Below are 12,656 nucleotides of genomic sequence, written 5' to 3'. Positions count from 1 at the left end.
CAGGATGGGCCTCCTGGAGGCCGTTTACAGTGACATAACCAAGCATAGTGTCTACACTAACACTTTGTCAATATAACTTTGCCACATTTTGTCATCAGAGCAGAAGAGTTTTGTGGCAGAAGGAGCATTGCAGTGTGTACACCTCCACTGTTTTGTCAACAAAACCTGACTTTTGTCACAAAAAAAAAAAAAAAGAAACTGTAGCGTAGACAAGGCCTGAGTCTCTTTCATGAGCTCTAATTGAAGCTAAATAGTCTGTCCAATTGGACAGTTGCATAATTTAGAGGAGATCATTGCTTCTGGTACCACCTTACTTTATACCTACCCACGTGTTGGCAGACCACCACAAGCTGGCACCCTGAAACTTTATAAAAACACAATAGTGGCTCAAACTATATGTATACCTCCAAATTAAAAACAGTAAGATGCCCAAAAAATGCCACCATAGCTAAAGCAACCGAGTAAAAGAGGCGGTTAGAGACAAAGACATTTTTTAAAAATTGAAAGTCACAGTGTACTAAGGAAAAGAGAAAAGGACAAACTGGCAAGTCAAATGTAAAAGTACAATTTAGGCAAGCCAAAAAAGAATATGAAGAGCAACTAGCAAAGGACACAAAAATGAACAGCATACAAATTTTTTAGTAAAAAGAAAAGGAGTACTTGTGGCACCTTAAGAGACTAACCAATTTATTTGAGCATAAGCTTTCGTGAGCTACAGCTCACTTCATCAGATGCATACTGTGGAAACTGCAGAAGACATTATATACACAGAGACCATGAAACAATACCTCCTCCCACCCCATTCTCCTGCTGGTAATAGCTTATCTAAAGTGATCACTCTCCTTACAATGTGTATGATAATCAAGTTGGGCCATTTCCAGCACAAATCCAGGTTCTCTCACACTCCGCTCCCCCCCCTCACCCAAATTCACTCTCCTGCTGGTAATAGCCCATCCAAAGCTACAGGAGAGTGAATTTGGGGGGGGGGGGGGCGGAGGGTGAGAAAACCTGGATTTGTGCTGGTCTGGTCACCCTATCTCAAAAAAGATATTAGAACTGGAAAAAGTACAGAGAAAGGCCAAAAAAATTATTACGGGTATAGCACACCTTCCATGTGAGCAGAGATTAAAGAGACTGGGACTGCATCTTAGAAAAGAAATGAGTAAGTATGGGATATATATATGATATAAAATCATGACTGGTGTGGAGAAGCTGAATAAAGAAGTGTTATTTACCCCCTCACATAAACACAAAAACCAGGGGTCACGCAATGAAATTAACAGATAGCAGGTTTAAAACAAACATAAGGAAATATTTCTTCATGCAACACAGTAAATCTTTGGAACTCATCACCATGGGATACTGTGATGGCCAAAATTATAACTGGGTTCAAAAAAGAATGAGCAGTTCATGGAGGATAGGTCCATCAGTTGCAATTAGCCAAGATGGTTATGGACAGAACCCCATAATGGGTGTCCTTAAACTTTCAACTTCCAGAAGTTGGGACTGGATAACAGGCCATGGATCCCTCAAAACTGCCTTGTCCTGTTCATTTCCCCTGAAACATCTGGCAATGGCCACTGTCAGAAGACAGGATACTGGGCTAGATGGACCATTGGTCTGACCTCATATGGCCATTCTTATGTTCTGAAACTGCAAGGTGACAAACTGCAGCATAAACCTACTGGAAATAAAAATTAGACAACCATCATTCTCCTGAACCAATTTGTGGAATAAATAGATTTGGGTAGAGGGTTGTCATGAAAATCTTCCTGTCATTCATTATCTTTCAATGTGTCCCTTTCATTTTACAACCACTTCCATGGATTGTAGCATTAACTTGTCCACATCTTGATTGATAGTACACTCGCACTTTTGGGGGTCGGGGAGAGGGGGGCGGAAATGTAGAGTATAACCTCAAGAATCTTCTTCTAAGAGATTTCTAAGGAACTGCAAGGCACACTAGAAACCTGTTTCTTTGACCATCTGAAGAACACAATCCTTTATGGACTTACAATGATTTCAAAATCCGTCAAATAGATGGATACTGGCTTCTGTTAAGGTGAATTAGTTGACTCCATGTGTGAAACAGAGCTTGACTAGAGGTGCTCTGTCAAGGTTCCTTCCCCACTCTGAACGCTAGGGTACAGATGTGGGGACCTGCATGAAAAACCTCCTAAGCTTCTCTTTACCAGCTTAGGTCAAAACTTCCCCAAGGTACAAAATATTCCACCCTTTGTCCTTGGATTGGCCGCTACCACCACCAAACAAATACTGGTTACTGGGGAAGAGCTGTTTGGACACGTCTTTCCCCCCAAAATACTTCCCAAAACCTTGCACCCCACTTTCTGGACAAGGTTTGGTAAAAAGCCTCACCAATTTGCCTAGGTGACTACAGACCCAGACCCTTGGATCTTAAGAACAATGAACAATCCTCCCAACACTTGCACCCCCCCTTTCCAGGGAAATGTTGGATAGAAAGCCTCACCAATTTGCATAGGTGACCACAGACCCAAACCCTTGGATCTGAGAACAATGAAAAAGCATTCAGTTTTCTTACAAGAAGACTTTTAATAGAAATAGAAGTAAATAGAAATCACCTCTGTAAAATCAGGATGGTAGATACCTTACAGGGTAATTAGATTCAAAACAGAGAATCCCTCTAGGCAAAACCTTAAGTTACAAAAAAGATACACAGACAGAAATAGTTATTCTATTCAGCACAATTCTTTTCTCAGCCATTTAAAGAAATCATAATCTAACACATACCTAGCTAGATTACTTAATAAAAGTTCTAAGACTCCATTCCTGGTCTATCCCTGGCAGAAACCAGCATATAGACAGACACACAGACCCTTTGTTTCTCTCCCTCCTCCCAGCTTTTGAAAGTATCTTGTCTCCTCATTGGTCATTTTGGTCAGGTGCCAGTGAGTTACCTTTAGCTTCTTAACCCTTTACAGGTGAGAGGATTTTTTTTCCTCTGGCCAGGAGGGATTTTAAAGGGGTTTACCCTTCCCTTTATATTTATGACATGCTCTCTTGCAAGACAGCAATTGTTTATTAGCCCTGGACATAAAGGGCTTCCTCCTTCCAAAGTCTCTAGTCTAGATCAATATATTCCTCAGCTGCAGCTAGCCACTTTTTGTCTAGCTAAAGCGGCAGGATAACAAAAAGGAAGGTGAGTTTAGTCATTATTCTAATCAGCCTTTTCCATATCAGAACCTCCCTACCTGCCATTTAGCAATACAAGAAGGAAAGGGCTGTCATGATGCTTTGACTTCTGTCTGCAATCTTCAAGTGCCATTACTTGTTTGGGATGAGAGACTGTGCATGTATATATACGCATGTATATCATTGGTATGTAATTCACTTACAGCATTTGTTTCCACTTTTTTTTGTCTGCAACCCACCAAATGACTAGAGAAAAAAAGTTCTCACCACATCCCATTATATCCCACAACCCTTTGCAGATGCAAGAAATTGTGAAATTCAGATTGCAAGTTCACATCTCCTGTATGCCTTCTAAAGACTTAACCATCAGAAAGTAGTTAACAAAAGCCAATAATCAAATAAAACTATCTGAAAATTAGTGGAAAACGTTTGGCAGAAGATACTTATAAGGTTTAGAATAATAAGGTGTCATGATCAAAAAAGTTCAAAGAATTCATTAAGTGCTGTGCCTGCTTTAATAAGCAAAGATGTTGTACCTGAGGCTCAGTGTTTGCCAGGCAAGAGCAGAGATCATCTTCATCAGAGAGGTGAGAGCAGGATGTGTTTTAACAGCAAGGAGTTCTCAAAAAAAAAAAAATCAAAGCAAAAATGCCTGATTCACAGAGCTAAGTCAGGACAAAATGCACAAGTATTCTCAAAGCTTTACTTAAAGTTCTGGGTATTTCTCCTTCATAGACATCCAGGAGTTTGAGAAGAGTTTGGTGGATAATTTAGCTTCAGCAAGTAGTCAATAAAGATTTCAACCTTTTCAATCAATGAGGATTTTCATGTTCTGCCCCTGAAACAAAGCACTGACAGCAAGCCAACAATGGGGAGTGAAGTATTCAGAAATGGCAGAGCTACAATCAATAAGGGAAGAAAAAAAAAATCTTGCATCCTCTGAGCTCAAACAAAGAAATTTGAGATTTTGCCATGGGAAAGCCAATTAACTTCTGAGAGGAGCTGCTGAAGCTAAGTGCACTTTTTTTCTTACATAAAACAAAGACAGATGCACTAGTAGATTTATCTTTAAAAAGCTCATAACTTGCAGTTTTATCCAATACATTCTTCAATTCCACTGGCATCCTCTTTGCTGCATGGTTTAGGGTGCAAATGACTGAAATCTGAGTCTCAAGGTTGCTGTGTTTTTCCATCAGAGCTGGGATACTATCAGGGCAAATATCAATTCAGTGATGCCAATCCAATGCAATTGCAAGAACTGGCTGCTGGTCAGCTTCAAAGATATTTCTTCTGCAGCAAAACAAGTTCTTATAGATTCTTTGAAGGGGGAGGGGAGGAAGGGAGAGGGAATTGGTTGTATCTTCAAGACCCTCCAAGGTAATAACCTAAAGCTAAGAACCCCTGTTCTAGATTTCTCCACTTCTGTCAGAGACAAAATGCTCCCTACATGTTCTGCAACTGCTTTCTCTAGTTTCTCACTGAACTCATTGCCTGCAAACTTAACTGACTCTAGAACTTGTATATGGTCTCCAAACATTCCACCTAAATGCTGCAGCAGATGTAATGCTTTCTGCAGAAAATATTACAGCATCCTAAATTATAACTGCAAGGAAAAAAAAACCCAGCAGCTTTTGCTTTCTAGGCCAAATTCATTGCTGGTCCTCTCCACCATTTCATTTTTTCCCCCTCCTTATCTCTCACTTCTCTCTACCTCACCCGTATGCTTTCTAGTTCCCAGTCATCCTGTTCTCCTGGTTTCTGTAGCCTTAGAAACAAACAGCTCCTTAGCACAGTAATTTACGAGATTTCACCCAATTATCCAGCAACCTGCTTTGCACTACTAGCCAATCAGAGTTGTTAAAAAAAAGTAATTGGGGGTTTCATGATAAAAGCATAACATTTGCTACAGACTTAGAGCATGACCTAATAAAGCTTTTCAGAAATGGGGCCATTGCCAGTTCATAGCATATTGGCTGTAGCAGCCATTTTAACAACATTGTCATAACTGGCAAATAACATTGTTTTACAGTTGGACATACAAGGAGTGTATTCTTGGCTTTGCTTCAACGAGACCTTATAATTGATGCAAAGACATTTTGTACTACTTTTGATTGTCAACGTGGTCTTGGTAGAATTTAATATCATTTCTCTTTTTCCTTTTAGATGCTACTTTGGTCGTGTGAAAGCTGCTTGGTGATTCAGTAATATTAACTGCACACCTTATCGAAAGTTATTAGATTATTACTGGCTATTACTATTGCTTCAAACATGTCAAAAAGATACAAGCTTGTTCAAGAGCCAAGTCCATCAACAAAGAAACCCCATTCCTCTACTGACTGTAGCAAGCATGTGCTTTGTCTAAGGAGACACGGGTCCAGAGTTGATTAATCCAGCAGAATCAAAAAGAGTATGTTAGATTTGGCTATCAAACTCCAGTAGAAAATCTCAGACATTTTCATAAGCTGAACGCACTTTCTATATTCACGGACATATGCCAATTAGATTAGTCTTTTCAATACCATAACCATAAAGAAGAACAATGGATGTTAGCACAAATCCTGCTACATCAAGTTTAACAGGACCAAACTTAAAAAGACTGAGGGAAAAAAACAACTCTGAAAGCTGACAAACTGCAGAGCAAATACACACGTTTAAGTGCCCAACACAAATGCTATCCAGAAAAAGAAGCCTGTTTTATTTGTGAAATGAACATACCATCAGAAGTATCAGAGGGGTAGCCATGTTAGTTGGTACCCACAAACACAACGAGGAGTCCGGTGGCACCTTAAAGACTAATTTGGGCATATGGTTTTTTACCCACAAAAGCTTATGCCCAAATAAATCTGTTACTCTTTAAGGTGCCACCAGACTCGTAGTTTTTGTGGATACCATCAGAAGACCTCAATGAAGTTTCTACCCTTGGCATTAAGAGTTAAGTCTGCCAGTGTGCATTTCAGCTAAAAGACCAGTACTTGCTTGCAAAACTAAGTGCAGGGGACACAGTAGCCCAAAAGGCAAAGTATCATGCAAGATGCTTGGTATCTCTCTACAAAGTCACGAAGAAGAACACCGACAGAAAAAACAAGATGATGTTGCATGGGATTCCCCTTGATGAACTAACTGACCACATACACTGAAGAGACAAGACGGAATAAAGGCATGGTTTCAGCATTTAAAAACTAGCAGATCTCATAAGGCTCTACATAATGAGGGGATGACCCTGGATGGGCACATTCACAGCACTGAACTAAAATCCCATGTTCCTTGCCTCCAGAAAGGATATTGGACATGTCCTCCAAAAAGCATATGAGAAAGACTGACAAAGAAGTACTTCACCTGTCCTAAACAGCTAAAATCATTCAAAGAGACATGATTCAAATGAAAACAGTTTACTGGATCATCTAACACAGGATGTGAAGCAAAAGCTATGCGCAAGTCACTGCTGGCGCCGATGTCCAAGGTATCAGATGGCCCAAAAACATCAGAACTCAGTCATTACAAGTTTCCATTCATCCAGCTACCCTCACTTTGGCACAACAGTTACAGTACAATAGCAACATCCATCGCTGTGAAGGAACAAAAAGTTTGTACCACGACAAAGCTCAAGAAATGCCTTTACAACAGTGGTCCCTGAAATGTGGGGCACACCCCCCTAAGGGAGCAGGGAGGAACGTCTGGGAGCCATGGTGGGGCCTGAGCCAGCTCCCCAGGGGCAGGGAGGGAGTACCAACCAGCTCCTCCCCCCCGCAGCTCTGCTCCAGTCCTGCCCCCAGCTACGTCCCTGGCTCCCAGCCCCACGCCTGGCCCCATCACCAGCCTCAACACAGCTCCGCTCCTGATCCCATGCCAGCCCTCAGCCACTGCTCCATTCCCAGCCTGGGGCCAAGGCTGGGAGTGGAGCCACACCTAGCCACAGGCCCCACTCCTGGCCCAGGCTGGGGCCACAGCCAGGGGCCTTACCCTTGTCTGCATCACCCCCTTCCCCCCAAAGCCATGGCCCCGCTCCCAGCCCCAGGGGAATGGGGAGACAACCCTCAAAAATGTGAGGACCACCACTTTACAATCTTCATTTGTTTGACACTTCATGCAGAGACATTAAAAAGGGAGCTTGCAGATACCATTTTAAAACTTTGATTGTCCATCTCCTATGACAAAACGTTAGCCATTTCTACCAGCATGGCAAACAGCGCATGCCAACACTGAGGACGAGAAATAGTCTGTCCTCTAAAACTTCATGGTGGTCTGTTTGCTGCTGTTGCGTACACAACATAGTTCATAATTCCAGAAAACCAATGTTCCCATTCTTACTGCAAATGCTGAAATCAAGACTGACTGCCAACTGATTACCAAGCCCTGCAAGAAGAATGCTTTTTGCCTTACTTATTCAAGCCACCCGCAAGCCTGGATACCTTCAGTGGAGATCAAGCCATTTCCTGGACAGCTTACCATGCCAGCGAACAGCCAGTGCCAGACATCACCCAGGTCATCACTGCACTTCTTCCCCCACTTTCCAGCTGACTTTAAGTCTGTGGCAATGATTCATCACACCATGGATATACACCACCTAAACCATTTCAATCATAAATTCATTTAAAATATCAACGGCATTCAACAAACCTTCACCTCTGTATTCAGCAATTTACTTATGGCATTCAATGCACCTACATCGTGCTTTGCCAAGAATTCTTCTACAGAGGTACCTAAAGTACATCCTCATTTCCCTTATCTTACTAAATTGCTCTACGAGAGAACTCTACAGTGGCCCCAGAAGATAGGTCACTACTCTCTGTTGGGGGAGAAATGGGGCAGCATTTAGAGCAACTGAAATTAATGTCAGTGGTATCTTTTTGTGGGCACCAAGATGTTGAAATTATAATTAATTTTATGAATACGGGTACCATCAGACAGTAATTCCTTTATTAAATAAAAAGGACAAATAGAACAACTGTATAAATACTAAATGTCTAAATAATAAGCAATTACTACATTCATACAGTAACAAACATTCAGAAGCATTTGATCAGAATACTCATGAAAGGATCAGTCCCAGGGATAACACTCATCCTGGCTTGCTCCAACATGTTCGGATAGGATCTGATAAAAACCCCTAACAAGCCTTGCTCCTTTATATAGGGCTAAAACAATATTTCCATATTGACCATTATTAGCTTAGCTACAAAACAAGTTTTGGCCTGTTTGGGTACGACCCCTTTCTTCGCCTTGGCTAAAACAACATATATAGCTGGAAAAAGAAAAGGAGTACTAGTGGCTCCTTAGAGACTAACCAATTTATTTGAGCGCAAGCTTTCATGAGCTACAGCTCACTTCATCGGATGCACACAGTGGAAAATACAGTGGGGAGATTTATATACACAGAAAACATGAAACAATGGGTGTTACCATACACACTGTAGCAAGAGTGATCAGGTAAGGTGAGCTATTACCAGCAGGAGGACGGGGGAGGGAACCTTTTGTAATGCCAACTATATCCACATATCTATTCATGGGACACCATCATAGGGCCTAATCACATCAGCCACACTATCAGAGGCTCGTTCACCTGCACACCTACCCCTCCACCCCCACTCTCCTACAGGTAATAGCTCACCTTACCTGACCACTCTTGTTACAGCGTGTATGGTAACACCCATTGCTTCATGTTCTGTGTATATAAATCTCCCCACTGTATTTTCCACCGCCTGCATCCGATGAAGCGAGCTGTAGCTCACGAAAGCTTATGCTCAAATACATTTGTTAGTCTCTAAGGTGCCACAAGTACTCCTTTTCTTTCTGCGAATACAGACTAACACGGCTGCTACTCTGATATCTGAAACATATGGTAGCTGGGATTCTCTCTTTCAAATTATCTTAAATGTGTGGATCTTAAAACTAGCTGCACCTAGCATTTTATCTTCCCACAAAGGCCCATATTTTAAGATAACATATGTATGTGAGGATATTATACATTTATCAGATTAAAAAAAATACTTGTCTGTAAGAATCATTTTCTAAACAGTCTTCTATCATTTACAGACTGTTTACCCAGAAGCCTCCTTTTTGTCTTATTAGCCATATAACAAGCTTGGCATCCTCCAAAAACTTGTCTTACTAGATGCCACCCTCCTCCTACCCCATGAACCTGCTCTTTTTCAAGGCCTTATTAATTTGCTTAACCACCTACATAAGCTACAAAGCACACGTAATTTTCCTATCCAAGCTAAACTAACCTTATCCCTTTCATCCTACACCCTATAAAATTACTATAACTCAGCTGTTCTCAAACTTAATTGCACCACGACCCCCTTCTGACAATAAAAATTACTATACAACCCCAGGAGGAGGGACCAAAGCCTGAGCCCACCTGAGCCCTGCCGCGCCAGGTTGAGGGGAACACAAGTCAAAGGGTGAGCCCCACCACTCTGGGTGGAGAAGCTGAAGCCCAAGGGCTTCAGCCCCATGGGGGAAGCTGTAACCTGAGCCCTGCCATCCAGGGCTTCGGCCAGCGTGGTGGAGATTGGGCTTCAGCCCCAGGCCCAAACACATCTAACACCAGGCCTGGGGTCCCCACCCACAGTTTGAGAACGGCTGCTATAACTGTGATGGGAGAGAAGATACTGCCCCCCTCTTTCAGGGGTCCTTTGGGGATTTGTACTGAGACCCCGTCGCCGTTTCTCCTGGGTGGCCGGCTGGGTACCAGTCCCGCAAGCTGCTCCACGCAGGAGCAGCTCCTTGAGGGGCAGAGACCTTGGCGAATCTCTCCCCCGCCTCTGCGGGGGATTTTCCACCCTGCCACGAGAGGACAAGCCAAGCCGCAGCCCGGGGCGGGACTGTTCCAACTCCAGGCTGGCGGGGGCCAGGGCCTGAAAAGCGTCTTCAAAACTTTCCTGTTGAAAAGCGGCTCGATCCCCAGCGGGCGGCGTGCCCCGAACACCCCGCCCGGGCTCGCAGCGGCCCCCGCCAGGCAGGAGAGCGCCGCTCATGCCGGGGCTGGAGCCGCCCACCTTTGGAGAGACGCTGGAGTCCCAGCCCGGGTCCTTTAACACCGCTACGGTGTAGGGAGGACGGGACGGGACGGCCCGAGCCCGCCCGCACGGATCCCCGCACACCCGGGGCTCTTCCACACGAGCCCCGGCAGCACCAGCCCCTGAGCGCGGCCCCCCCGCGGCGGAGGGGAAGGGGCCAATCCGTACCTGTCTGGCAGCTCCGGCTCCCCGCGGCCTGCGCTTCCCCCCGCCGCCGCCGCCGCCGCCCTCCCGCCGCCGGCGCGCTGTCTCCGGACGGGAGCGGCGGGGTCCGGGGCCTGCGGCTTCCCCCCGCCAGGCTCCTGCTCCAGGGCCAGCTGGCTGGAGCCGTAGAGCAGCGAGCACAAGCCGCAGCCCAGGCACAGCAGCGCCACCCGCACGTAGCGCCGCATCCTGCCCCGGCGGCCGGGGCCCAACCGGCAGCGCGGGCAGCGCGAGCCCGGACCCAGCGGCAGCGCGAGCCCCGCGCTGGGGTCACCGTGGCGCTGAGGCAGCAGCGTCCTGCGTGTGGGAGGGGGCGGGGCTGGGAGGAGCCAGGGGGCGGGGGCAAGTGGGGAAAGGCGAGGGGGCGCCCGAGTGGCGCGGTGATGACGGGTCGGCGGGGGTGGCCGGAGGAGCTGAGGTAGAAGGGGGAACGGGAAGAAAGGGAGCCGTGGCAGGGGCAGTCAGACACGGGGGCGCTTGCACCGCGCTCAGGGTGTGCGTCTCACCACCCAAGGCCGTGCGTTCAAAAGCCGTGTTAATTGCTGCAGCCTTAAATAGCGGCTGGTTTCCAGTCGAGCAGAGTCGGGAAACAGTGGCCGCGCTTGCAACATACAAAGAAAAACACAAAATTTCCCTTCTCCCTGACTTTTAGGTGATGCTAGCAGAGATGATCTGCCCTTTGGGAGGGGGGAAACAACTTTCCTCAGGTGAAAAGAAAAGGAGGACTTGTGGCACCTTAGAGACGAACAAATTTATTTGAGCATAAGCTTTCGTGAGGTGCCACAAGTCCTCCTTTTCTTTTTGCGGATACAGACGAACACGGCTGCGACTCTACTCTGAATCCTTTCCTTGGGTGATTGCTTTCCCTGCTGCGGTGGTGGTGGTGGTGAAAGGCTGATCCGGTTCCCTTTAAGGCAAAAAAATCACAGCTTTTGTCTTGCAAAGTAGCTGCTAGGAAATTACGGCCGCGGAGCACAAATCTGACCCGCTATTCAGCCTTCATTAGGGAAAAAAACGTGTGGCCTTAAGTCAACACACGGTAAAATCCTAGTGAAGACAAAGTAGAGTTTTAGTGTCCATATGAGTTAGCAGATCAACTAGGTAAACTATGTCTACACTGCGAAATTAGGTCAAATTTATAGAAGTCACTTTTTTAGGAAGCGATTTTATACAGTCGATTGTGTGTGTCCCCACTAAGCACATTAAGTCGGCAGAGTGCGTCCACAGTACCGTGGCTAGCGTCAACTTTCAGAGCATTGCACTGTTGGTAGCTATCCCACAGTTCCCATAGTCTCTGCCGCCCATTGGAATTCTGGGTTAAGCTCCCAATGCCTGATGAGGCAAAAACATTGTCACGGGTGTTTTTTGGGTACATGTCGTCAGTCACCCCTCCCTCTGTGAATGGCAGACAATCTTTTCACACCTTTTTTCCATGCAGATGCCACACTGCTTTCAGCAGACTGCAGTAGGACTGCTAAGGGTCATTGAACCACCGCTTCCGCTGCAACTCTGCTCTCCTGCTTTCATGAATGTACCTCACAGGTCCTTTCGTCATTCTCTATAAATATCTATTCTCGTGGCATCCGTCGTCAGCCTCTGCTTCCATTGCAACTCTGCTCTCCTGCAGATGCCATACCACGGCAAGCATGGAGCCCGATCAGATCACCACGGCAGTTATGAGCATTGTAAACACCGTGCACGTTATCCTGCAGTATGTGCAGAACCAAAACCTGCAAAAGCAGGTGAGGAGGCAACAGTAGCGCAGTGACAAGAGTGATGAGGACATGGACACAGACTTCTCTCAAAATATGGGCCCCAGCAATTTGGACATCCTGGTGGAAATGGGGCAGGTTCATGCCATGGAACGCCGATTCTGGGCCTGGGGAAACAAGCACAGATTGGTGGAACCGCATAGTGTTGCAGGTCTGGGATGATTCCCAGTGGCTGCGAAACTTTCGCATGCATAAGGGCACTTTCATGGAACTTTGTGACTTGCTTTCCCCTGCTCTGAAGCACAGGAATACCAAGATGAGAGCAGCCCTCACAGTTCACAAGCAAGTGACAACAGCCCTCTGGAAGCTTGCAACGCCAGACAGCTACCAGTCAGTCGGGAATCAGTTTGGAGTGGGCAAATCTACTGTGGGGGTTGCTGTTATCCAAGTAGCCAACGCAATCACTGAGCTGCTGCTATCAAGGGTAGTGTGGGAAATGTGCAGGTCATAGTGGATGGCTTTGCTGCAATGGCATTCCCTAACTGTG

General features: G+C 45.6%; 1 protein-coding gene across 5 annotated transcripts in view; it reads right to left on the bottom strand.

The window, feature by feature from the left end:
* Nucleotides 1-10,672, bottom strand: part of GXYLT1 (glucoside xylosyltransferase 1) — a 70,441-nt gene extending 59,769 nt beyond the window's left edge. Inside the window, exon 1 of one of the 5 annotated variants that reach the window (XM_075124414.1) lies at nucleotides 10,362-10,672. In XM_075124414.1, the coding sequence (XP_074980515.1) occupies nucleotides 10,362-10,585 (224 nt within the window). In that variant the 5' untranslated portion in view covers nucleotides 10,586-10,672. Of the gene's footprint in view, nucleotides 1-7,617; nucleotides 7,703-10,361 lie in introns of those variants that run through there. The other 4 variants (XM_048836023.2, XM_048836021.2, XM_048836022.2 and 1 more) reach the window with 4 other exon arrangements.
* Nucleotides 10,673-12,656: the final 1,984 nt, after the last annotated feature.

This window comes from Caretta caretta, chromosome 1 (assembly GCF_965140235.1).
Source record: "Caretta caretta isolate rCarCar2 chromosome 1, rCarCar1.hap1, whole genome shotgun sequence".
NCBI classification, from domain to species: Eukaryota; Metazoa; Chordata; order Testudines; family Cheloniidae; genus Caretta; species Caretta caretta.
This window is presented reverse-complemented; position numbering and strand designations above follow the sequence as displayed.